General features: G+C 44.5%; 2 protein-coding genes across 5 annotated transcripts in view; one reads left to right on the top strand and one right to left on the bottom strand.

The window, feature by feature from the left end:
• LOC115158222 (serine/threonine-protein kinase STK11) overlaps positions 1-10,816 on the top strand; it is a 32,478-nt gene extending 21,662 nt beyond the window's left edge. The window contains exons 10-11 of one of the 2 annotated variants that reach the window (XM_029706901.1): positions 6,895-7,180; positions 9,375-10,816. In XM_029706901.1, coding sequence (XP_029562761.1) covers positions 6,895-7,136 — 242 coding nt within the window. In that variant the 3' untranslated portion in view covers positions 7,137-7,180; positions 9,375-10,816. Of the gene's footprint in view, positions 1-6,894; positions 7,181-9,352 lie in introns of both variants that reach the window. The other variant, XM_029706900.1, reaches the window with a different exon arrangement.
• Positions 10,817-11,111: 295 nt separating this feature from the next.
• Positions 11,112-26,524, bottom strand: part of LOC115158221 (voltage-dependent calcium channel beta subunit-associated regulatory protein-like) — a 55,291-nt gene continuing 39,878 nt past the window's right edge. For 2 of the 3 annotated variants that reach the window (XM_029706897.1, XM_029706898.1), the window contains 6 exons: positions 22,596-22,767; positions 21,349-21,520; positions 20,975-21,151; positions 20,428-20,656; positions 17,077-17,275; positions 11,112-16,178 (listed from right to left, as the gene is read on the bottom strand). In XM_029706897.1, the coding sequence (XP_029562757.1) occupies positions 14,669-16,178; positions 17,077-17,275; positions 20,428-20,656; positions 20,975-21,151; positions 21,349-21,520; positions 22,596-22,767 (2,459 nt within the window). In that variant the 3' untranslated portion in view covers positions 11,112-14,668. The remainder of the gene's footprint in view (positions 16,179-17,076; positions 17,276-20,427; positions 20,657-20,974; positions 21,152-21,348; positions 21,521-22,595; positions 22,768-26,524) is intronic. The other variant, XM_029706899.1, reaches the window with a different exon arrangement.

Genomic DNA, 26,524 nt, shown 5'->3' with positions numbered 1-26,524 from the left:
TCTCTCTCTCTTCCTCTTATGGTTGAAGCATTCTTAAGCAATTTAAGAACTCCTAAAGGATTTGTATGTGTGTAGGGATGCGTAGTACATAGCTGCTGCTCATTTAGGGCATAGAAACCACCCCAGCAGCACACACTCATACTGTGCAACAATGCAACCCATTATAGAGGGAGCACAGCTTGACTGCATTAGAGAGGTGAGGTGTTTTAGAGAGAGGGAGGTGTATGAATGTATGGCCTGGGGTGTATTTGACGTCAAACGTCCTAGTTTGTGACCCCGGCGTCAGCCTTGTGCTCATTTTGTGCATACACACAAACACAACACTACCACCACCACGTATTTCAATGATTTCCGGAAACATAAAAATCCCCCCCTTCTCCGCTCGCCGGCTTCATGAGCAGCAGTTCAAAATCGCCGATTAGAGAGTAGCGAGTGTTTAAGTTGCCATGGCAACTAGGTGAGTCATCCTGCTGCAGTTCGTTAAGTCACTTGCACTGTATATCCCCCCTTCCTCCGCCTCCCCCTCTCTCTCTCTCTCCTCCCTCACTCTCTGCTTTGACACTATGATTCTACCTGTTCTTTTGTCACCTTTGCTGTTGTCAGAGAGGGGGTGACAGGCACAGGTCTTCACAGGTTAGCCATTGTTGGAGTAAAGGGGAGGAGAGGTGCTGTGAGGGGGAGGTTAATGAGGGCGAGCCCAGTGTCGCTGTGCTGCCTTTGATTACATATTTATGGCCCAGGCTAATCAGTAAGCCCAGTGTCGACAACTTCACAGGGGGTTTAGAGGGAGAGCGAGGGGCCAGTCAGACTTCATTTAGCTGGTGTTCAATTACTGAGAGTGCCGGAAGCACTTTGATTTCTGATTGAACAAGTCTAATAATGTGCAGATGTCAATTGTGGTTAATTATGGTGATGATTGTCGTTATGACCGGGGTTTTAGTCATCTTGTGCCTGGTGAACCTGTGTGCATAAATCAGGGTGACTTCATCGCCCCATTCATGAAAGGTCATGATTAATGATTATTAATGTCATGTAGTTTGCTTTGAGAAAATTGAGTTTTCTTTTCCCTTTTCAACTTGCATGTTTTACTAACCTGTTGCATACTTTATCTTGGTTCCTGAAGCAACATATCACTGAGAGATGTCATGTTCTGCTCTCTATAATGAAGCGAAACCAGTTCAGACAACAAACTCAAGTGTTTGCATCATCTGAGATAGCACCAATCTGATTCAAACATTTCCTACCTTTATGACAGTCTATTTAAGTTGACAAGTTCTGCACAAACATCCTAACTGAGCAATCTGGGGAGAAGGGCCTTGGTCAGGGAGGTGACCAAGAACCGAATGGTCACTGACAGAGCTCTAGAGTTCCCCTGTGGAGATGGGAGAACCTTCCAGAAGGACAACCATCTCTGCAGCACTCCACCAATCAGGCCTTTACGGTAGAGTGGCCAGGCGGAAGCCACTCTAGAGTAAAAGGAACATGACAGCCCGCTTGGAGTTTGCCAAAAGGCACCTAAAGGACACAGACCATGAGAAACAAGATTCTCTGGTCTGTTGAAATCAAGATTTAACTATTTGGCCTGAATGCCAAGCATCACGTCTGGAGGAAACCTACGTTAAAGCATGGTGGTGGCAGCATCATGCTGTGGGGGTGTTTTTCAGCAGTAGGGACTGGTAGACCAGTCAGGATCGAGAGAAAGATCAACGGAGCAAAGTACAGAGGTCCTTGATGAAAACCTGCTCCAGAGTGCTCAGGACCTCATGCTCGCCATCCAACAGGACAACGACCCTAAGCACACAGCCCAGACAATGCACGAGTGGCTTTGGGACAAGTCTCTGAATGTCCTTGAGTGGCCCAGCCAGAGCCTGGACATGAACTCGATCGAACATCTCTGGAGAGACCTGAAAATAGCTGTGCAGCAACGCTCTCCAACCAACCTGACAGTGCTTGAGAGGATCTGCAGACAAGATAGGGAGGAACTCCCCAAATACAGGTGTACTAAGCTTGTAGTGTCATACCCAAGAGACTCTAGGCTGTAATCGCTGCCAAAGTTGCATCAACAAAGGGTCTGACTACTTATGTAAATATGATCTTTCTATCTATACATACAGTTGAGGTCGGAAGTTTACATAAACTTGTTTTTCAACCACTCCAACAATTTCTTGTTAACAAACTATAGTTTTGGCAGGTCGGTTAGGACACCTACTTTGTGCATGACACAAGTAATTCTTCCAACAATTTGTTTACAGACAGATTATTTCACTTATAATTCACTGTGTCACATTTCCAGTCGGTAAGAAGTTTACATACACTAGGTTGACTGTGCCTTTTTAAACTGCTAGGAAAATTCCAGAAAATGATGCCATGGCTTTAGAAGCTTCTGATAGGCTAATTGAAATCATTTGAGTCAATTGGAGGTGTACCTGTGGATGTATTTCAAGGCCTACCTTCAAACTCAGTGCCTCTTTGCTTGACATCCATGGAGAAATCAAAAGAAATCAGCCAAGACCTCGGAAAGAAAATTGTAGACCTGCACAAGTCTGGTTCATCCTTGGGAGCAATTTCCAAACGCCTGAAGGTACCACGTTCATCTGTACAAACAATAGTACGCAAGTATAAACACCATGGGACCATGCAGCCGTCATACCGCTCAGGAAGGAGACGCGTTCAGTCTCCTAGAGATGAACGTACTTTGGTGCGAAAAGTGCAAATCAATCCCAGAACAACAGCAAAGGACCTTGTAAAGATGCTGGAGGAAACGGGTACAAAAGTATCTATATCCACAGTAAAACAAGTCCTATATCGACAACCTGAATGGCCGCTCAGCAAGGAAGAAGCCACTGCTCCAAAACCGCCATAAAAAAGCCAGACTATGGTTTGCAACTGCAGATGGGGACAAAGATCGCACTTTTTGTAGAAATGCCCTCTGGTCTGTTTGGCCATAATGACCATTGTTATGTTGGGGGGAAAATGGGTGAGGATTGTAAGCTGAAGAACACCATCCCAACCGTGAAGTCCGGGGGTGGCAGCACCATGTTGTGGGGGTGCTTTTCTGCAGGAGGGACTGGTGCACTTCACAAAATGGATGGCATCATGAGGAAGGAAAATTGTGGATATTTTGAAGACACGTCTCAACATCAACTGCGTGAATCAGGCTTTCATGGTCGAATTTCTGCAAAGAGGCCACTACAAAAAGATACCAATAAGAAGAAGAGACTTGCTTGCGCCAAGAAACACAAGCAATGGACGGTAGACCGGTGGAAATCTGTTCTTTGGTCTGATGAGTACGAATTTGAGACTTTTTTTTTGGTTCCAACTGCTGTCTTTGAGACGCAGAGTAGGTGAACGGATGATCTCTGCATGTGTGGTTCCCACCGTGAAGCATGGAGGAGGTGTGATGGTGTGGGGGCGCTTTGCTGGGGACACTCAGCCTGTGATTTTATTTAGAATTCAGCACAGCATTCTGCAGCGATACACATCCCTTCTGGTTTGCGCTTAGTGGGACTATCATTTGTTTTTCAATACAAAACCTAGGAGGCTCATGGTTCTCACCCGTTTCCATAGACTTACACAGTAATTATGACAACTTCCGGAGAAATTACGCCAACCTATCAGAGCTCTTGCAGCATGAACTGACATGTTGTCCACCCAATCAAAGGATCAGAGAATTAATCTAATACTAGCTACAGCTAGCTAGCACTGCAGTGTATAAAATGTGGTGAGTAGTTGACTCAAAGAGAGGGAACGACAATAGTTGAACAAATGTAATTCCTTACAAAATGAGGAAGAAGCAAGAGGGGAAATAGAGATTTCATTTCTTTTTCAGTTTCACTTAACGTTACTTAGCTAGCAAATGCAGCTAGGTAGTTTAGCCTACTGAAAGAATCCCTCTGTTTGAGCAGGGTGTATGTTAGCTCACTGGCTTTGACTTTCCAACACAATGTAAGCTTTTGGTATTACAAATATATTACCACGAGGCCCGCTGGTGTAACCGCTTACTGACTGTACACTAACGTTGATGTAGGCTGTGTAGCGGTTCGGTTTGGAAAGGTGTTTATTTTTTTTGCCTGGTCACATACAGCTGATGTGTTGTCCACACATGAAGAGAAAAGGTGAGAGGAGAAGAGTGCATAGAGTGAATACAACGTGGCTGCTATGATCAGGGGTGTATTCATCCACCGATTCTGTTGAAAAACATTTCTTAAACTGAAGTAAACAAAACGGGATGAAAATGCCTGAATTTGTCCAATAGAAACTTGTTTGCAAGCTAGATGCAGGCAAGATTGTGCAAGGCGGTATATAATGTGTCACTGTGTCACCTCAAATTTCTCTTTCGACCTGTGTGTGCCTACATTGTAAACTTTCATTCATAGGCTTGGTTGTTGCAACCTATAGGGAAAATTCGAGTATCGTGTAGTAGCCTAAACCTATTGATGTTACATTGAACTGGGTGAATGGAATATGTATGACAGTCATCCAATATGCTGTAATAGAAATAAGGCCATGCTCATGAATAAGCATTTGTCCTCACTTATCTTAATTCTTATAGCTCAAATCCCGTTAACGGGATTGATTTGACGACATCCGGTGAAATGGCAGAGCGCCAAATTCAAAAGAAAATTATTTAAAAATATTTAACTTTCATACATTCACAAGTGCAATACACCAAATTAAAGCTGAACTTCTTGTTAATCTAGCCACAGTGTCAGATTTCAAAAAGGCTTTACGGCGAAAGCAAACAATGCTATTATGTGAGGACAGCACCCCATCAAACAACACAGACAATCATATTTCATCCCGCCAGGCGTGACACAACTCAGAAATAACGATATAATTCATGCCTTTGACGAGCTTCTTCTGTTGGCACTCCAATATGTCCCATAAACATCACAAATGGTCCTTTTTTGTTCAAATTATTCCGTCGTTATATATCCAAAATGTCCATTTATTTGTCTCGTTTGATCCAGAAAAACACCGGTTCCAACTCGCGCAACATGACTACAAAACATTTCAAACAACTTTCCTAATACAACTTTAGGTATTTTTTTTAACGTAAATAATCGATAAAATTTAAGATGGGATAAACTGCGTTCAATACCGGAGGAAAACAAAGTGGAGCGTGCTTTTCAGGTCACGTGCCTCTATCAAACAGTACACTTCCCTCGAGCCTCATTCTAAACAGGGCTACTTCTTCATTACACAAAGGAAAAACATCAACCAATTTCTAAAGACTGTTGAAAACCAGTGGAAGCAATAGGAACGGCAAGCAACTGCCTTAGAATTATGGATTCTCAATGAAAATCCATTGAAAAGACTGACCTAAAGAAAAATCCTGGATGGTTTGTCCTCGGGGTTTCGCCTGCCAAATAAGTTATGTTATACTCACAGACATCATTCAAACAGTTTTAGAAACCTTCGTGTTTTCTATCCAAATCTACCAATTATATGCATATCCTAACTTCTGGGCCTAAGTAGTAGGCAGTATACTTTGGGCACACTTTTCATCCGGATGTGAAAATAGCGCCCTCAAGCCATAAGAAGTTAAACAACACTGACCGCCACTGCGTAATATGTGGTAGGCTATGTATTGTATAACAGTGCAATCATTTAAATTCTGTTTTTTTATTTTGGGCTTGGGCTCATATATAGGCATAAGCCCTGATATTTGTATGGGTGTTCTACATGCAATGTCTTAAAGGCTTTTGAATGAATCATCACCTTAGAAAGTGCTGTCCATTTCATTGTGTTTGGCTTTCAAACAACCATGTTTTCCATTCAGATCCAACCTGTTGTTGAACTTTTCTTCAAATTGATAATCACAGATGTAACAAAATGTAGCCTAATGGTGAGGTTTTTTAAAGCATGATACTGTTTTAATGATAAGTGTTTGATGTGATTTTTAGATCGCATTTGCATTAACGTCAGAGTGGTTAGAAGGACAATAGAGCCCTGAGTATCAGGCCATTAGTAACCTGATGGTCATTAGTGAATTGGATAGGCCTACTACCAACACATGTCCCGAGTGCATGAGAAAAGATTTCTTGAGTCACGTGGAATTTGACTGCAGTCATGACTCCTGGTGTGGTGGTAATACTGTCACCGCAACAGCCCTAACTCTACATTAGGGTTTCCCGGACATAGAAGCATAGTCTTGGACTAAAAAAACAAGACTGGTGGGAATACTGTTCGCGTCTGGAGGATTTGATTTGGCAAGCGGACCCAAATGTGCTCAGTCACTACTTAAGCTAAAGCCCACCTCACCTCAGTTTTGCAAGACTTTTTGTAACTTTAGAAGAACTACATCTAAAATAAAGCAGGCTGTTTTTGGTTGTGCTGAGTTTCACACATAGAAGAAATGGCATGAAACGCTTTGGCATTAATTAGTAAATGTATTCTCTTTAGGTGAGACATTTTACATTTTCAGGGATATGTGCAAATGTGCTATTCTTGTCTATGTTTGAATGCAGCGTTTTATTTCTATGCTACATTTGCTAATAAAATTATATTGGGAGCGACCCTGAACAGTCTCTTTTGTAAAAATGCAAACGGCTGAAGAACACAGTAAAAATATGCTTACATTTAGTAAAGGTCTCCCAACAGTTTTTGCCCGTCTACAAACTTTCTTCAAGGCTGCTCAGTGCTCACCTCCCCCATTATCTCGGGTCACTCTGACCTGTTACTAACAGTGTGGAGGAAAAACGTCCTAGACCTAATGATTTAAGGGCATTTTTTTCATTTCCGCCTAATGGTTTGGGGGGAGTAAGTTGATCCCAGATCTGTGCATAAAGCTGACTTCCACCAGGAGTCTAACCTGATGGCTGACAGCGTATGTTTCTCTGAGTCAGCTTAGACCACTGACCTCTAATTCTCGTCTCTGTGTTCTCTCCCCAGGTCGGGTGCATGAGGATGGGCTGGAGCAGAACGGGCACCAGGGGGGTTGTGTGGGGCCGGGGCTGGGGCTCAGGACCCTATGTGTGAACGGTACAGAGACAGACCAGGACCACTACCCAACCACCAGCAGGACCAGGTCCCGATCAGAACGCCTCTCCTCCTCCTCCTCCTCCAACCCCTCACGCAAAGGAGTGTCCACCTACAGCCGCATCCGCAAGCTGTCCAACTGCAAGCAGCAATGAGGGCAGCCCCTGGACCCCCAGCCCTGAACACATATACTGGACAGGTGAGGAGGGGGAGGCATTGGGAGAGTGTTTAACAGCTGTACAATATGGAGTAGTTTAGACCTTGTGGCATCCCTGTGACCTTCAGATGATAATGCTACTAAATCCAAGTAAGATGACATTTTTATCAATTTAACTGAGATGACATAGTCCTTTGATCCCCTCCTGAAACCTACAGCTAACTGTATACAAAAAAGCAAATGAAGGTAAGATTCTGGCAACACGTCTGCCTGGTGTAATTAGGCATGTGTGCCTTGATTGTCTTCCAAGTTGCTCTCAAGGTAAAAAAAAAAAAAAAACACAGGCCTGAGGAGTCTAATTATGGAGCCGAACGGTAGAGTGGCGTCTCCAGGGAAGGAGAGGAGAGGGAGGAAGGCTCAGTTATTGGAGAGGCAGGATTGGGCTGGTTGACGCAGCGTATGGTGCTAGGGATGGGGTGGGGTTGGAAGAGCCCTGACTGACGCTGATGCTCTCCTCTGTATGGATGGAGAGCAGGAGTGTGTGGGCGGACTGCGTGGGAGGGAGATGCAGCATAATCTTCTTTCTAGGCTTCTCTCCTCTCTTCCTATTTCTCCCCCTCTCTCTGTGTTCCCCCCGAGGCACCTGCTCATTCATGTGGGTTCCCCTCTTTCTCCCTCCCTGTCTCTTTCTTTCTCTCCCTATGAGTCATTGCTGAGTACGGGCTCTGACTCTTTAACAAGCTCCCCCTGCCTCACGCCTCACATTCCTCTTTCTGAAGTAAAAATGAAGGATCCCATCATGCACTCCTGCCTGGTTAACAGGTTCATACAAATGCATTGCATTTGAACACAACCGTCACACCATCTCCTGAGCCAATAGGGGATTCTGATGCTAATTTGAAGAATATCCCTTCCTAACAAACATGTTGCCTGTTTGATCACAATTTACAAAATTGTGATCGTGCTATATGCAACACATTTAACATATTTGTTAAAATAATTATATAATACCGTACCCCTGGGAAATGATTTTATTGGCATATTTGAAATGCCACATCTACAGTACTGTAGGAAATTGAAGATGACATAATTTGCAACCTATTGGTTGTTGTCTTCAGTCACATGGATGGATCTGGGACCACAGCTAATCAGTGAGAAATGGAATAGCCGTTTAATAGTAAGAGGGAACCGAGCGGCATCCTTTCTGACTCATGGGCAGGCAGGCATCTCCCACACATTCTGCTAGTGCCTGGACTCTGCTCCACTCTTAGGAGTCGATCAGGAAAGAGCCTTAGGGGGGGAGTGTGTGTGTGTGTGTGTGTGTGTGTGTGTGTGTGTGGGTGTGGGTGGAGAGGGATCACACTCCTCTGCAGTATCTTCCCAGAGACATCCAAGAACACTGAGCTGCCTTTTCTCAATAAGGAGGAGAAGGGTGGAGGAGAAGGTGCAGCAAATAACTCTCAGCACAGCTGAGACTGGGCCTAATGGACTGGACAGGATATTGTTTTTGGTAAAAGACGGGCCATTCCAGGTACTGGCTGCAGTCTGGAGCCTGCTGTCTGACAGAGTCCAGCAGTAACAGCTGGGGGGGGTCTCCCACTCACTGCGAATGGCCACATTCTTACAGCACCAACTGAGGGGAGAAGCAATACAGATGCAGAATCCTGTCCATACAATCTTGGTTCCATTGTTCTTTTAGACTGTAAAACTATGTGAATCCTCCATTATTCAGACTGTAATACTATGTGAATCCTCTATTATTCAGACTAATACTACGTGAATCCTCTATTATTCAGACTAATACTACGTGAATCCTCTATTATTCAGACTGTAACACTATGTGAATCCTCTATTATTCAGACTAATACTACGTGAATCCTCTATTATTCAGACTAATACTACGTGAATCCTCTATTATTCAGACTGTAACACTATGTGAATCCTCTATTATTCAGACTAATACTACGTGAATCCTCTATTATTCAGACTAATACTACGTGAATCCTCTATTATTCAGACTGTAACACTATGTGAATCCTCTATTCAGACTGTAATACAATGTGAATCCTGCATTATTCAGACTAATACTATGTGAATCCTCTATTATTGTCATCTCTAACTGTATTGTGCAAATGTTTAATTGAGGGGTGCTGATAACTCATTGAGTAATACTGTAAATGATTGTAGCTAATTGTCGGTTTTTGATTCCCTCAGGTTTGTGTTCTCTATTTTCCAGCTCCCTGACGTTGGGGAGATGAATGTTTTGACAGCCTGGTCTGCAGCATGCAATAACAGGACATGATGCACTACAGTGGTTGATTTCACTAGTTTATTTTCTGTCTGACGACTGACAACATGATGATGTAAGAGTGAAGCTCCAGAGAGAAATGGAGAAGAGGCTAGGACTTACCCCCTTCTGCAAATCATACTGGGAATCCCACCCCTCACTGTATGAATGTAGCTCGTTTTAGACTACTACACTGTTTATCCTACAGTTACTCTGTATTAAAGCGCACATTGTGATGTGTATTGAATGACATGGATCATTTCAATAAACTACAATATTTGTAACGGTAATAATTATGATCATTTAATAAAAAATGCATTAATGGCATATGCAGGCGAAAGGGAACTATAGTCAAGCCAAGTATACATAACTATTCAAGAATGTTGTTGCTTTAGATTTTTTTGCATCTTTAGTTTTGTTTTGGTGTTTTAGTCCCCAAAATGGGTTTTAATTATTTATATAAAATGCACCCCAACCACACGAGCTGTTTGTTCTGTGATTTCTCTTTATTTGTGGCTGTATTATAAATAAATGTATCTTGTCAATCAAACAATAGGCAGTGTGAAACTTTCTAACCGACTCATCCCCAGGCTCTAGGTTCGAGAGCGAGCCAGTTGATGGACGAGATAAATTGACATTTCACTGAGATATCAGTTCCTTCACTAATTTTGGTCGGTTTTTCACTTGTTCAGATTTGTCATCCTCATTGAAAGCAGGTCTAAGAAGCGATAGATCTGTTCTATATGCGCTATTCCTATGCTTCCCGTTGTTTCGTTTTTGAGTCTTTTACTTTCGGTTTTGTACACCAGCTGAAAACACTATTTGGTACAATGATTGATTCTCTACGCTATACTTGCTTGTTTTGTCACATATATAAAAATAGGCGAACTATTATAATTTTTGCAACCAGGAAATGACAACGATTTCTGCATAGTGCATCTTTTAAGGAACATCTGTATTTGCTCATGCTAGTGTGCTGCTGCAGTCAAACCTGCAGGTTCCTCTGGCACTACAACACTATACTGCAGATTGCTTCACCTTGACTTTGATGTATTATTCTGATTGGTGTATTGGCTGGTGGGAGGGTGGGCTGCAGCCTACTTTGATAAGATATGTGGCTCCTGCTGTGATGGGCTTGTTTTTAGTGGAGCTGGCCTGGCCACTATTCATCTGGACTGTCAAACCTTGTACTGAACTGGACCATCCCTGAGAGGGATGTTCACACAGACCAAAAAGGCTACCCCTACCCCAACACGGCATCTTTTATAAATCCAAGGGCAAAAGCGAACAGAAGTCCTAGTTTTGCTGCAGGTTGGTAAATAAATCCACACTGTATTAGTGGTTGATATAGCAATAAAGACTTAAATCATTGGAGTAAAGCTATTGGGGAATCTGATGTAATGCTGGCTTTTTTTTATTCTGTCATATTTGCTGATGTAGCGTTGGTGATGCAGTTCTTATAGAGGTTGAGACTGCTGTCCTACTTTCACACTGCTTTGCAATCGATTGGGAACCCTAATCACTGTGGAGTCATTCATTGATGTGCACGGGCTCTGGTGCATATTAACAGCTCCACACACCGTCAGACCCTCAACACCTGGAATGAACAACACACGGAGTGGGATGGAGAAGAGGGAGGATAGTGTTGCAGTCCCCTTGTCTTCCTCTTCTTCCCACTCTTTTTGCTTTGGAGTACCATTAAAAAGTAAAAATGAGACACAACCATTAATGCCTTATTCATTTATTTACTTGTTGGAAAACCCCCAAATAACAGTTTAATTGTTTGGTCCCTCAAGGCTCATATAAATCTGGGTCAACAAATCAGCTATTTATAAAGCTCAACTTTAACTAGTTTGAGAAATGTAGCAGTTATAACAAGCAGGAATACAGAAATAGATTGTATATTTTTCTCTTTCATGGAAATAAATCTCAATTGTAGATTATTAGTTAGCATGGCATGACTCCTAAACAAAGGTAGATTCCATAGAATGCAAAACCTCTAGTACCAGTGCTGATTTAAATGTCTTCTGTCGACCGATGACCATGGAATCATTCATTTGGTGCAGTAGTTCTGAGAAATCATGAATATATGAACTAAAATGGTTAACTATCATGCAAACCTATGCACAGTAATGCGTCAATGCATTGGACAGGCTACTTGTGTACAAAACGTCTTTCACCACAGTGTCCCCAGTTACGTCTACACCTAATAAGACTACACTAGTTCCTGCAACATTGTGCTTGTATACACAACAAAGTTAATCTTTGTACAAATGTACTGATTTGTTTGCGCCTCTAGTCTTTTTCATTAAGTTGGTGTTGTCACCCCCTTGCTAAGTCCAGAAATGATGCACCATTCCTCTCATTACTGACAAGAATCAGAGAATGCTGAGTAACCAGTAACCTCAAAGGCATCTGATCTTGTTTGTTCCCAAGGTGACTGGCGGAAGGATCCGTCTCCTTCCTTGACGTTCTAACACCTCCATAAAAGGCACCTGGTAATGACACAAAATGGTGCTGAGACATGTGAAGCCCCTGGGTTTCTTTCCCATGGTGACATAATGTGCACTGTCTGATGTGTGGGCTATGTGAAGTAGGTGAGACCAGCTTTCATCTTGACCAGCACCAGCTTTCATCTTGGCCATTGTTCCCCTAATGAGTTAAGGTACCTTCTGCCTGTGAGTCCACTCAGCGATAACAAGGAGCTATCTGATGTCCCTATTAGAGGAAACATATCTGATTGACCGGGGCTGTGAAGTTGCATGGTCACACCCAAAAGGAGGAAAATGAAAGCTAGAAATATCTCCCTCTTTTCCATTTACGGCAATTCCTCTATCTTCTTAGTGTAACTCCCTCAGCAAGAGATCAGGCAGAGTGGACTTCAACTACGGGAGGGGGACTCCCCTTCGTTTTTGATCAAATATTCCTGCTGATTGTGGGATGTAGGAGAAGCAGACTCCCAGCCACTACACAGTTAAGTGCAAAATAGTTTCCAAGGTAATTCTGGAACGGCGTGCCATTCCTTGCCTTTTTTTGGCACATAAGACATAATCTGATAATGGGGTTATACTTGAATGGCATTGGGTTGCAAAGTCCACACAGAGGATGTCAAAGGAGAAGATGTGGAATTTGCTCCAAATAACAACTTTGTTCTGGTTTGGTAACGGACAAGAAGTGCAGTCCTTATAGCCCAGAGGGATGCGCTGCTGCATTATCAACTTTCACAGGAGAAGGAGGGGAAAGAAAAGAAAGTGAGCAAACAAATAAAGCCTGTTTGGTAAACCCATGCACAAGAAACTATGCCTTTATGAATAAATTCAATAAACGCAAATGTCTGCGAGGGCAACATCGGCCCCATTCCAAGCTTTAATTTAAACCTTTACAGCTATAGACCAGCACTAACCAACACTGTTGGGGGAGGCCAAGGGAGCCTTTGATGTGTGATTCTAACAGAGTTGTCAGCAGGGGTTGGAACAAAGGAACAACAGTTTTCAAGGAACAGATGGAACCTGGAACGAAAGTGATCCTTACTGTTCTAGAACAGAACTGTTATTTTTAAAAGCTTTGGAACCGATTAATGACGTTATTTTACATTCCAGGCATTTTTTTTCTAGTCCCACAACAAAATGTCTATGCAAAGCCCTCACTCTGTCACTCAAACTTATTCTAGTGTCTGCCTGCAAGCTGGAAATCTGTGTGTGTGTGTGTGTTACCTGCCCCTCTCCTCTCCAAAGCATAGGCTACTGTACTGAGGTTACAAGCTTGATTTAGAAGTCGGGAGACCTTTTAGATTAGCTAGAAAATAATGGATTAACTTTTTCAATGCTAGTTAAGGATACTATAGGCCTAGTTATCATGTTTCATGTCAAATTTATTAACTACAAAACATGTTTTTAATTATGGTGTGGCTCTGCACACACTAGCTTGTTAGCTAGCTAGCTCGAAGGACATTCAATGTTCCTCCATAGAAGCCGCTCCTCCGTAGGTATAATTCTGTTGACCTAATTCAGATAATGCATTTCATAACAAGATGCCCAGCACTTCAACCTTCTCTCGCTCTCTCCACCCGCAAAAGCTTTGTCGCATCTTGCACTATAGGCTACACTTGCCTGTCCATCACGCATGTAAACAACTAGCTTGCCTGCTCTGTCTGCACTGATTGGTGCAGACAGTCATTCAATAAGCTAAATGTAAATAAATGATTTGACAGGTTAAAAAAGGAACAATATAAACCAGTAATTTTTTTAGGGGTTCTAAACTGTTCAGAACCTTTTTGCTGGTCAGAACAGTGGAACAAAATGAGAAATTACCGGTTCTGTTCAAAACTAAACAATTGGAACAATTTTTTTGGTTCCAACCCCTGGTTCAGTAACATTTGAGATCCCTCCATTAGCAAACAAGGTATTTTTGGCACAGAAATTAGGTAAAAGCCTGTCATTTAAGTTGCTCTCACCCTGGCCTCCAATATCCCACTTATTACAGTCACAACCAGAGTGAAATATAAAACAAGCATAGACACATTTAAATGAAATGTGTCAATAAATGCAAAGGCATTGAACAACATGTCCTAACAACCATCACTTTTCTGGAAAGCAGTAAGACATTTTTTTAATAGAAACATGAGGCCAGACATTAAGCAACAAGGATACTTGATGAAGAATATTCTCTGATCCAGTGTGGATATGACGAGGCGGTCCTAATATGGATACAGCAATTTATTTGGGGTCCAAATTAGGACAGCATCTTCATACCCATTTAATGAGTGGTTATGAGAAAAACAAATTGCATTTTCAAATTCATGGTCTGATCTGTTTCTGTTCCTAGTACCGTAGATTCTGATTCAATTACATCACATTACAATTAAGCCTAGGCCTATCAGTCTAGACTGGCCTATTACGCCCAGATAAACTTTGTATCCAGATCTTGAGATGACTTCAAGTCTAATAGCACCTAGTTTCACAGTGGATAGACTAGTGCAGAGGGCATACTGGCTCTTTACATCGTCACTTCTCTAAGAGGAGAAAGGAATCACAGCAGTAAGAGACATTATGGTACTGTAAATACTATCTAGGGGTGTATTCTTCAAATGGCCTACATGATACTGTATAGTGTAGCCTGTTTTCTTGTTACTGGTCTGGGATCAGCTGATTCAGACAGATAGAGAAATTGTAGTTACCCGGCGTAGACTAAAATCAAATGAAACACAAAATATCAGGGAGGAGTGGAGGAGGACTGGAGACATGCTACACTGGGCTGTGGTCTGGGGAGGCGTGAACGACCTTCACCACACACTCTGTCACCGCCGCTGTGTCCTTGGTTCGTCGCAGGCCTGTGTACAGCCGCTCGTCCAGAGTGGCGCTCAGCTTGTCCGTCAGCTCGGTTGTGATGGTCTGTCGGCCGTTGCCCGTGTCAGGAGGCTGGGGGGGATCGTAAGGGGCCTCAGGGGGGTGTACCACCTGCCTAGTGTCTTCCTGGGGGTCAGGCTGCTCCCCTAGCAGGCCCTCTCTATCCGGAACAGTGGGAGGGGAACAGGATGCCCTCCCTTCCAGGTCTCTAATGGTCACGGTGCTGCTGCCACAGCTACTGCTGGGACTCGCCCTCCTCCTGTCTCCTTCCTCCACCTCTCCTGCCCCTCCCGCCACCACCGCCTCTGCCTTTGGCGTCTGGGGGGTACTGGGGGCCCCCTCGTTGGCCTCCTCATCAGGCGCACTGACGATGCGTGGCAGTGTGCTGTGGAAGCCCGTGTCCAGAGGGTAGTTGACGCTATCGCCTCGTCGCAGGGGGGTCCGCTGCCTCTCAAAGGAGTGGTACTGGTAGCGAACGCCCGGGTCACTGTACTGCTTGTTGCGCTGCCACTGTTTGCGGAGGTGGATGCGCGAGCGATGTTTCCTCGGTGACTCCTGCTGGTCGAACTGGGGGTCGTGGCGGAGGAACTCATGGAAGAGCGCGTCAGTTTTCTTGTCGATGCTGTAGTCGCGGCGGTGTAATGATAAGGGTGGGTGGGAGTGCGGCTGCGCCTCTCGTGGAGTGAACATCTGCCCATATGGAGACCAGCCCAGGGGAGACCTGGACGTTTCTATTGCGATGCCGCCCGTCGCCCCCACCAGCATCTCCTCGCCTGGCTCTTCCTCGAAGATGCGGGCCTCGAAGCTCTCGCCCACTGTGCCAGTGCGCCCTGCACTGGTGAAGTAGTGTCTCTTCTCCAGGGCCGTCCTGTCTATACTGCCACTACTGCCAAACAGTCTCAACTCCTCTGGCGCCCGTGATGGAGCCTCTATAGACATATAGCCACTGTCCATCTGCATGAGCTTACGGTTCCCTGACTCCCCGTCACTAACCCTCTCTGACACCACACTGTCCTGCTTCCCCCCTTTCTTCTTCTCTTCCTTCTCCTCTCCCATCCCATCATCCACGGGCAGCTCTACATCCCCTTCGGGTTCATCCCCGATGTCCTGGGAGGGGTTACTGGGCAGCTCCCCCCTCTCGGTCCGGCACCCCAGGGAGCTGACACTGTCGGCGTCGCTGCGAACGGAGTCCCTGTCGTTGTTGATCTGGTCTGAGGAGCCGTACTGCTCTAGAGAGGCCCGGAGCGTCCAGATGTCTCTGTACAAGGCCTGGTGGTCTGAGGCCAAGCTCTCCTGTCTACAGTCCCCCAGGCTCGCTGCCTCGTCCTGGGGCTCCGGGGACAGGCCGATCAACCCTGGTACCTGGCCCCTGCTGCAGCTGGGCTCCACCACCACCTCCACCTCTAACCTGCGTTGACACACACACACGTACAAAAACAGGCACACACACGTACAAAGACAGGCGCACACACACACACACACACACAGTACAACAGTCAGTCACAGAGCACCCATACACAGATCTGATGTCTGATGTTTGCAGCCACTGTGATTACAAGTGATCACCATGACTTATGGTTGTAGCATGTTTTACACAAACCACTGAACTGCAATGCACCAATGTCATGGGTTTTGCAAATGTGTAGAATTTCCCTACATTGTGATTTTACTGGTCCCAGTTAGTTATCCATTAGAAGCATGACATATGGCTTGCATTATATTAGCAACTATGCATGTTCAGGAATCAACATGAATACTTTCAGCTTCCAGCACTGTAGAAGAAACAAATATGGATTGGCTTTGATTATTACTTAAAAGCTGATCATATACAGTGGCTTGGAGAAATATAGAGAGAAATACATGGTTAAAGTGGTTTCCAAAGTTATTTTTATTCAGTATATAAATACATATTTGTATTCCTTAAAATCCATCACAGCTCTGCGTCCACAGTAACTTCAAGTAAGGGGGTCACTAATGGAAAATCTTAATTGCATACTGCTTGGGTCCCCTCGCGAGGAGAGGAGAGAGGATGCGAGGAGTTGGCAGTTGAGATTCTCCCATTGACCCCAAAAACTATTCCTGTCCATGACATCATCACTCTGCATCAGCGATGGAATGGCCTGGCTTGTTAAGCAGCTGTGGGTAAAAGTTCCCTTTAGGCACAGATCTAGGATCAGCTTACTCTCCTCAAATCCTAACCTTAACAGGAAAAACATACACAAAACTATCCATAATACTGTTAGTTACCGTATTGATGACTGAGGCAAAGCGGTGAGGTGGAAGGATGGCGAGGGAATTAAAGATACCTGCCGAGGGAGGGTGGTGGCTTGGAGGAAGAGGAGGGGGAGAGGAGGCGGGCGGAGGCGGAGGGGCTGGGGTGGTAGGTGACGTCCTGGGTGCGGGCGATGTACTGGATGAGGTCCATGTGGTGGGCGTCGTTATCCTCCTTGTCCATGCTCTCACTGGCGGCGCGCTGCCTCTGGAACTGCCTCCTCTTAGGGGACCCTGACACACAGGACGAAGCAGAGCAAACATTAGTCCAAGGCCACAGAGAGACATGGGATGTTGGCACCAACATTCACCATGGTTTATCCCGTTTCAAGTTGTATTAGGTGTATGAACGGGATACACATGGTAAACACCATCCAACGAAATGCTTACTTGCAGGTTCCTTCAAAAATAAGAAATAATAAAAGATAAGAATACAAACATAATGTTAATGGCTCAGTAGAATAGAAAACATTTTAGCATAAGTATAATACAGGAAGGCACAATTTATAGTCCAATATTTACATGCGTTTTGGGGGACTGGGGGCAAGTGTTTTAAATTGTGCAGTATTTAGCAATCATAATAAGAGTCTGGTAGCAGCAGTTGTGCTGTGTGTAGCATGAATACAGTGCCTTCAGAACATACTCATACCCCTGGACTTATTCCACAATTTGTTATGTTACAGCCTGAATTCAAAATGGATGAAATATTTTTTTTTTTTACTCATCTACACACAAAACCCGATAATGACAAAGTGGAAACTTGTTTTTGACTTTCTTGCACATTTATTGACAATGAAATACAGAAATATCTTTATGGGTAAGTCTCTCAGAGCTTTGCACACCTGGATTGTACAATATTTGCCCATTATTCTTTTCAAAATTCTTCAAACTGTCAAATTGACCACTCAGGAACATTCACTGTCTTCTTGGTAAGCAACTCCAGTGTAGATTTGGCCTTACGTTTTAGGTTATTGTTCTGCTGAAAGGTGAAATAGTCTCCCAGTGCCTAGTGGAAAGCCAACTGAACAAGGTTTTCCTCTAGGATTTTGCATGTGTTAAGCTCCATTACGTTTATCCTGAAAAACTCCCCAATCCTTAAAGATTACAAGCATACCCATAACATGATGAAGCCACTACTATGCTTGAAAATATGGAGAGTGGGACTAAGTAATGTGTTGTATTGGATTTGCCCCAAACATATAGGTGAGCTACAACTGTATTGGGACAGTGACACATTTGTTGTTTGTTTCTGTACTCCAGCACTTTGGATTTGAAATTATACAATGACTAGGGGTTAAAGTGCAGACTGACAGCTTTAATTTAAGGGTATTTTCATCCATATCGGGTGAACCGTTTAAAAATTATAGCACTGTTTGTACATAGTCCCCACATTTTAGTGGACCAAAATTTTAGTGGACCAGAAAATTAATTTATGTGTATTCAAAGTGTATTTAAAGAAATTAAAATGGTAAATAATGTATTGTGTCAATTTTATTGTAAATGAAAATAGAATATCTTTCTAAACACTTCCACATTGATGTGGAATTTACCATGATTATGCATAGTCCTGAATGAATCGGAGAAAAACATTTATGAAATGTATGCATTCACTACTGTAAGTCGCTCTGGATAAGAGCGTCTGCTAAATGACTAAAATGTAAATGTAAAATGAATCGTGAATAATGATGAGTGACAAAGTTAGATGCACAAATATCATACCCCCCCAGAAATGCTAACCTCCCCTGTTATTGTAATGGTGAGAGGTTAGCATGTCTTATCTGCTTATGTACTGTACCAGTCAGCTGAAGAGATACCAGCAGGCATTGAGATACACTACATGACCAAAAGTATGTGGACACCTGCTCGTCGAACATCTCATTCCAAAATCATGGGCATTAATATGAAGTTGGGAAGGCTTTCCACTAGATGTTGGAACATTGCTGCAAGGACTTGCTTCCCTTCAGCCACAAGAGCATTAGTGAGGTCGGGCACTGATGTTGGGCAATTAGGCCTGGCTCGCAGTTGGCGTTCCAATTCAGCCCAAAGGTGTTTGATGGAGTTAAGGTCAGGGCTCTGTGCAGACCAGTCTAATTCTTCCACACCGATCTTGACAAACCATTTCTGTATGGACCTCGCTTTGTGCACGGGGGCATTGTCATGCTGAAACAGGAAAGGGCCTTCCCCAAACTGTTGCCACAAAGTTGGAAGCACAGAATCATCTACAATGTCATTGTATGCTGTAGCGTTAAGATTTCCCTTCACTGGAACTAAAGGGCCTAGCCCAAATCATGAAAAACAGCCTCAGACCATTATTCCTCCTCCATCAAACTCTACAGTTGGCACTATGCATTAGGGCAGATAGCGTTCTCCTGGCATCCGCCAAACCCAGATTCATTCGTCAGACTGCCAGATGGTAAAGCGTGATTCATCACTCCAGAGAAAGCGTATCCACTGCTCCAGAGTCCAATAGCGGTGAGCTTTAAACCATTCCAGCTGGCATTGTGATCTTAGGCTTGTGTGTGGATGCTAGGCCATGGAAACCCATTTCACGAAGCTCCCGCTATACGCTTCAGCGGCCCCGTTCTGTGAGCTTGTGTGGCCTACAAATTCGCGGCTGAGCCGTTGTTGCTCCTAGATGTTTCCACTTCACAATAATAGCACTTACAGTTGATTGGGGCAGCACTAGCAGGGCAGAAATTTGACAAACTGACATGTTGGAAAGGTGGCATCCAATGACAGTGCTAAGTTGAAAGTCACTGAGCTCTTCAGTAAAGCCATTTTACTGCCAATGTTTGTCTATGGAGATTGCATGGCTTTGTGCACAATTTTATATACCTGTCAGCAATGGGGGTGATTGAAATAGCCAAATCCACTAATTTGAAGGAGTGTCCACAAACTTTTGTATATATCGTCTATTTGGGGGGTGTTAGTCCTGTGTGCTCTGTTGTTAGCTGTGTGTAGGGGGAGCAGGAGAGGGAGCAGTATTTGTGTGTTTGTGAGGAAAGCTGTGGGGAGGTTTCAGTTAGGCTCACAATGCCTTGGAAGAGAAGAGTCCTGCGTCATAAAGCCATCTGTCAGAGTGTGTGTGTGTGTGTGTGTGTGTGTGTGTGTGTGTGTGTGTGTGTGTGTGTGTGTGTGTGTGTGTGTGTGTGTGTGTGTGTGTGTGTGTGTGTGTGTGTAGTGTACACAACGCGCCTTGGCAGTTAAGTGAAGCTTCTTGCAGTTGGACCTCATTCTTAAGAAGCATCGTCTTTAAAATAGAATTTGTAGACTAAATTTGAGTACAAAGAACCATTTAAATGAGGCCGATGCTCCATCCATCATTCTGTACATACAGTAAGCCTGAAGCATACTATACGGAAATATTAATAAGAAGTCTGTTCTACCTCTGGTGTCCAGACTAGAAGCCCGCTGGCTGCTGTCCAGCTTCCACTTCTTGAAGTATGGGCTGGCCCCCTCTAGGCTGGCATGGCGCCTCAGCTTGGTGAAGAACTGCAGGACCGGGCCTTGCCCCACTCCCGCGCTAGGGGACGCACCCGTCACAGACGTCACCGACGCCCCCTCACTCAAAGACGAACTGCCCCCATTCCTGGAGCCAGAAACCATCACCTCAATCTGGGGGAGAGAGAGGGAAAGGGGAAGCCTAGTCAGTTGTACAACTGAATGCATTCAACCGAAATGGGTATTCCGCATTTCACCCCACCCCTCTGAATCAAAGAGGTGCGGGGGGCTGCCTTAAATCGACGTCCACGTCAAGGAGGGGATATAAGGGAATTGTCCATATTGTATGGACAGACAGACAGACAGACAGACAGACAGACAGACAGACAGACAGACAGACAGACAGACAGACAGACAGACAGACAGACAGACAGACAGACAGACAGACAGACAGACAGACAGACAGACAGAGATAGGGGGTAAGTGACTCACGCTGCTGCTGGGCTCCTTGGGTCCAGGGACCAGGGAACTCTGACTGAAGCTGGAGTCCACCACCGAGTTGAGGGTGTCCCCAGGGAGGGCTGAGCTGGGGCTGACACTCAGACTGGTCAACGCTGTCTGGGGTAGGGGACATAGGGGCCGCAGGGGCCGCAGGGCACACAGTGCCGGCTATACACATAATGATTGAGAAACCTCAGTTAAAGGCAAAATCAATGTATATGTCTCATTGGAAAGAGGAGGCAGAATGATCCATGCGCTGTATCTGATAGGGCTGAAACACGCTGTGGGCCCCACACTGATGGATGGCCTAATTGGTCAAGTCATGACTAATGATGTATCAATGCTAATAGCAGCACGGCTGTCACCTGGAAGATGGAAAGGCTGGACTTGGCGGCGGGGCGGGTCGTCATAGCAATGCTGTTCTCCGATGACTCACACTCGTGGATGGTGACGATCTTGAGGGCCAGGGGCGGGATGTGGAGGTGTGTGAGTCGCGCGTTCTTCAGGTGGTGGAAGTCACCCTCAGTCAACGTGTACCTGAGGTGGAAAACAGTTGAGAAACAGTTCAGAGAGTTCAAGGCTGATACAATATAAATGCTATTGTGCAATCCCTTACAAGGAATGTTCTTCTATCCTTGTCCTCGGGAGCCACAAGGAGTTTAGTATTTTGTTCTCAGCTATCACTACACCTGATTAGACAAATAATTTCCTTTGTTGGAAGTTTTTAGTACTGGGCTGGAAAAAAAGCTTACACACACTGTAGGTTCCTGGGACCCGAATCAGAGAACATTAGTTTAGGGAGAGATGGTGAATAGAGAATGCTGATGCAACATGGGTGCAGTTATTGAACTGTGTTAACTTTCAAGCGATAAAAAACAGATTTTCTCACTTCAAACTCAAGGCTCAGCTGTAATATGTATTTTGCCCTACAGAATCTCTAAACTTAATTTGCATATCAGAATGAGGTGGGGCTCATGCAAAGAACCCGGACAGTCAGAAAGAGAGAGCAAACAGAGCTTAGTTACCATACATAATACATTTAAGCAATAAGGCCAGAGGTGTGGTATATGGCCAATATAACATGGATAAAGGCTGTTCTTAAGCACGATGCAACACGGAGTGCCTGGACACAGTCATTAGCCGTCATATATTGGCCATATGTCACAAACCCCTGAGGTGCCCAATTGCCATTATAAACTGGTTACCAACGTAATCAGAACAGTAAATAGTACATTTTTGTCAAACTCCTGGGGTACAGACCCACATCCTATAGCTAAAGTGGGCTACATTGCACAATTATGTTACACGAGTATGTCTGCATTTTGGAAACCCTTTCTATGAATGTGTATAATCCATTTTCAGAGCATCAATCCCTATAATTCTCCTGTAATAAACCATCCATAACAACTCTTTTAAAACTGCCTTTATTATGTATTACACAGTTGTCTCCATAATGTCTTCTAATGTAACAAACTATGCGCCCAATCTTCTCACAGATTTTTAAAACAAACACTTTGTTGCCAAGGCAGTCATTGTATTGTAGTGCAGAATACTGAGCATATTCAGCGTGGTCTAGTGCGGGGGAGTGAGTGGGCGTCTGGATCTGTCTGACCTGCGGCCTTTATCCAGGGCCTTCCTGCCGTGGTTGAAGAGCGCCGCCTCGTTGAAGGAGACGCGGCGGCCGCCCTGGGTGCCCGTGGACAGGAAGCGCTCAGTCTCCATGTCCATGTGGGAGCTGGCGGCCGACAGGCAGTCTGACTCGTCGACCTGGATGGTGATCTCTGCTGGGGGAGAGTGGGGTGTATAGAGGGAGAGGTAAAGGTCTGGTGGAAGAACAGCACCACAGCCTCACTTACTACTGTCTTGTTGTCATGCAAATGTGTGTATGTCTAGTATTTTATGTATTCTAAATGGAGCTTTGCCTGTTCTAATATATTCAGAGACATAACAGATCTGATAGTGTAGTAAATGTACTTTTTATTAGGGACAGTGCCTTCAGAAAGTATTCACACCCCTTGACTTTTTCCACAATTTGTTGTTACAGCCTGAATTTAAAATGGTTTTAATTGAGATGTTTTGTGTCACTGGCTAATACACAATACTCCTTAACGTCAAAGTGGAATTATGTTTTTAGAAATGTTTAGTAATTAATTAATTAAAGCTAAAATGTCTTGAGTCAATAAGTATTCAACCCTTTTGTTATGGCAAGCCTGAATGCCAAACTCACTAAAAGTGGCAGTAATAAAGCCTCTCTTGAAAAAGCCAAACCTTGACCCAGAAAATATATTTTTTAAACTAATCGGCCTATATCGAATCTCCCATTCCTCTCAAAAAATGTTGGAAAAGCTGTTGCGCAGCAACTCACTGCCTTCCTGAAGACAAACAATGTATACGAAATGCTTCAGTCTGGTTTTAGACCCCATCATAGCACTGAGACTGCACTTGTGAAGGTGGTAAATTACCTTTTTATGGCGTCAGACCGAGGCTCTGCATCTGTCCTCGTGCTCCTAGACCTTAGTGCTGCTTTTGATACCATCGATCACCACATTCTTTTGGAGAGATTGGAAACCCAAATTGGTCTACACGGACAAGTTCTGGCCTGGTTTAGATCTTATCTGTCGGAAAGATATCAGTTTGTCTCTGTGAATGGTTTGTCCTCTGACAACTGTAAATTTCGGTGTTCCTCTAGGTTCCGTTTAAGGACCACTATTGTTTTCACTATATTATTTTACCTCTTGGGGATGTCATTCGAAAACATAATGTGAACTTTTACTGCTATGCGGATGACACACAGCTGTACATTTCAATGAAACATAGTGAAGCCCCAAAATTGCCCTCGCTGGAAGCCTGTGTTTCAGACATAAGGAAGTGGATGGCTGCAAACTTTCTACTTTTAAACTCGGACAAAACAGAGATGCTTGTTCTAGGTCCCAAGAAACAAAGAGATCTTCTGTTGAATCTGACAATTAATCTTGATGGTTGTACAGTCGTCTCAAATAAAACTGTGAAGGAACTCGGCATTACTCTGGACCCTGATCTCTCTTTTGACGAACATATCAAGATTGTTTCAAGGACAGCTTTTTTCCATCTGTGTAAAATTGCAAAGATCAGAAGTGTTCTGTCCAAAATTGATGCAGAAAAATTTATCCATACTTTGTTACTTCTAGGTTAGACTACTGCAATGCTCTACTTTCCGGCTACCCGGATAAAGCACTAAATAAACTTCAGTTAGTGCTAAATACGGCTGCTAGAATCCTGACTAGAACCCCAAAATTTGATCATATTGCTCCAGTGCTAGCCTCCCTACACTAGCTTCCTGTTAAGGACTGATTTCAAGGTTTTACTGCTAACCTACAAAGCATTACATGGGCTTGCTCCTACCTATCTTTCCGATTTGGTCCTGCTGTACATACCTACACGTACGCTACGGTCACAAGACGCAGGCCTCCTAATTGTGCCTAGAATTTCTAAGCAAACAGCTGGAGACAGGGCTTTCTCCTACAGAGCTCCATTTTTATGGAATGGTCTGCCTACCCATGTGAGAGACGCAGACTCGGTCTCAACCTTTAAGTCTTTATTGAAGACTCATCTCTTCAGTAGGTCCTATGATTGAGTGTAGTCTGGCCCAGGAGTGTGAAGGTGAACGGACGGAAAGGCACTGGAGCAACGAACCGCCCTTGCTGTCTCTGCCTAGCCGGTTCCCCTCTCTCCACTGGGATTCTCTGCCTCTAACCCTATTACAGGGGCCGAGTCACTGGCTTACTGGTGCTCTTCCATGCCGTCACTTGAGTGGGTTGAGTCACTGACGTAGTCTTCCTGTCTGGGTTGGCGCCCCCCCTTGGGATGTGCTGTGGCGGAGATCTTTGCGGGCTATACTCGGCCTTGTCTCAGGATGGTGGTTGAAGATATCCCTCTAGTGGTGTGGGGGCTGTGCTTTGGCAAAGTGGGTGTGGTTATTTCATGCCTGTTTGGCCCTGTCCGGGGTATCATCGGATGAGGCCACAGTGTCTCCTGACCCCTCCCGACTCAGCCTCCAGTATTTATGCTGCAGTAGTTTATGTGTCGGGGGGGATAGGGTCAGTCTGTTATATCTGGAGCATTTCTCCAGTGTCCTGTGTGAATTTAAGTATGCTCTCTCTCTTTCTCTCGGGGGACCTTAGCCCTAGGACCATGCCTCAGGACAACCTGGCATGATGACTCCTTGCTGTCCCCAGTCCACCTGGCCGTGCTGCTGCTCCAGTTTCAACTGTTCTGCCTGCGGCTATGGAACCCTGACCTGTTCACCGGACGTGCTACCTGTCCCAGACCTGCTGTTTTCAACTCTCTAGAGACAGCAGGAGCGGTAGAGATACTCTCAATGATCGGCTATGAAAAGCCAACTGACATTTACTCCTGAGGTGCTGACCTGTTGCACCCTCGACAACTACTGTGATTATTATTATTTGACCATGCTGGTCATTTATGAACATCTTGGCCATGTTCTGTTATAATCTCCACCTGGCACAGCCAAAAGAGGACTGGCCACCCCTCATAACCTAGGAAGAAACCTAGAGACGAACCAGGCTTTGGCCTTTCTAGGGAGTTTTTCCTAGCCACCATGCTTCTACACCTGCATTGCTTGCCGTTTGGGGTTTTAGGCTGGGTTTCTGTACAGCACTTTGAGAAATCAGCTGATGTAAGAAGGGCTATATAAATACATTTGATTTGATTTGATAAATACACAGAACATAAAACGCAACATGTGAAGTGTTGGCCCCATGTTTCATGAGCTGAAATAAAAGATCCCAGAAATGTTCCATATGCACAAAAAGCTTAATTCTCTAAAATGTTGTGCACAAATTTGTTTACATCCCTGTTAGTGAGCATTTCTCCTTCGCCAAGATAATCCATCCACCTGACAGGTGTGGCATATCAAAAAGCTGATTAAACAGCATGATCATTACACAGGTGCACCTTGTGCTGGGGACAATAAAAGTCCACTCTAAAACATGCAGTTGTGTCACACAACACAATACCACAGACGTCTCAAGTTTTGGGGGAGTGTGCAATTGGTTGCTGACTGCTGGAATGTCCACCAGAGCTGTGGCCAGAAAATGGAATGTTAATTTCTCTACCATAAGTCGCCTCCAACGTCGTTTTAGAGAATTTGGCAGTACGACCAACTGGCCTCACAACCACAGACCACGTGTATGGCGTTGTGTGGCGAGCGGTTTGGTCATGTCAACATTGTGAACAGAGTTCCCCATGGTGGCAGTGGGGTTATGGTATGGGCAGGCATAAGCTGCGTACAATGAACACAATTGCAATTTATCAATGGCAGTTTGAATGCACAGAGATACCATGACGAGATCCTGAGGCCCATTGTCGTGCCATTCATCCGCTGCCATCACCTCAAGTTTCAGCATTACAATGCACAGCTCCATGTCCCAAGGATCTGAACCCAAATCCTGGATGTTGAAAATGTCCCAGTTCTTCCAAGGCTTGCATACTCACCAGACATGTCACCCATTGAGCATGTTTGGGATGCTCTGGTTCGACGTG

The sequence above is a fragment of the Salmo trutta genome, chromosome 22 (assembly GCF_901001165.1).
Source record: "Salmo trutta chromosome 22, fSalTru1.1, whole genome shotgun sequence".
Taxonomy (NCBI): domain Eukaryota; kingdom Metazoa; phylum Chordata; class Actinopteri; order Salmoniformes; family Salmonidae; genus Salmo; species Salmo trutta.
This window is presented reverse-complemented; position numbering and strand designations above follow the sequence as displayed.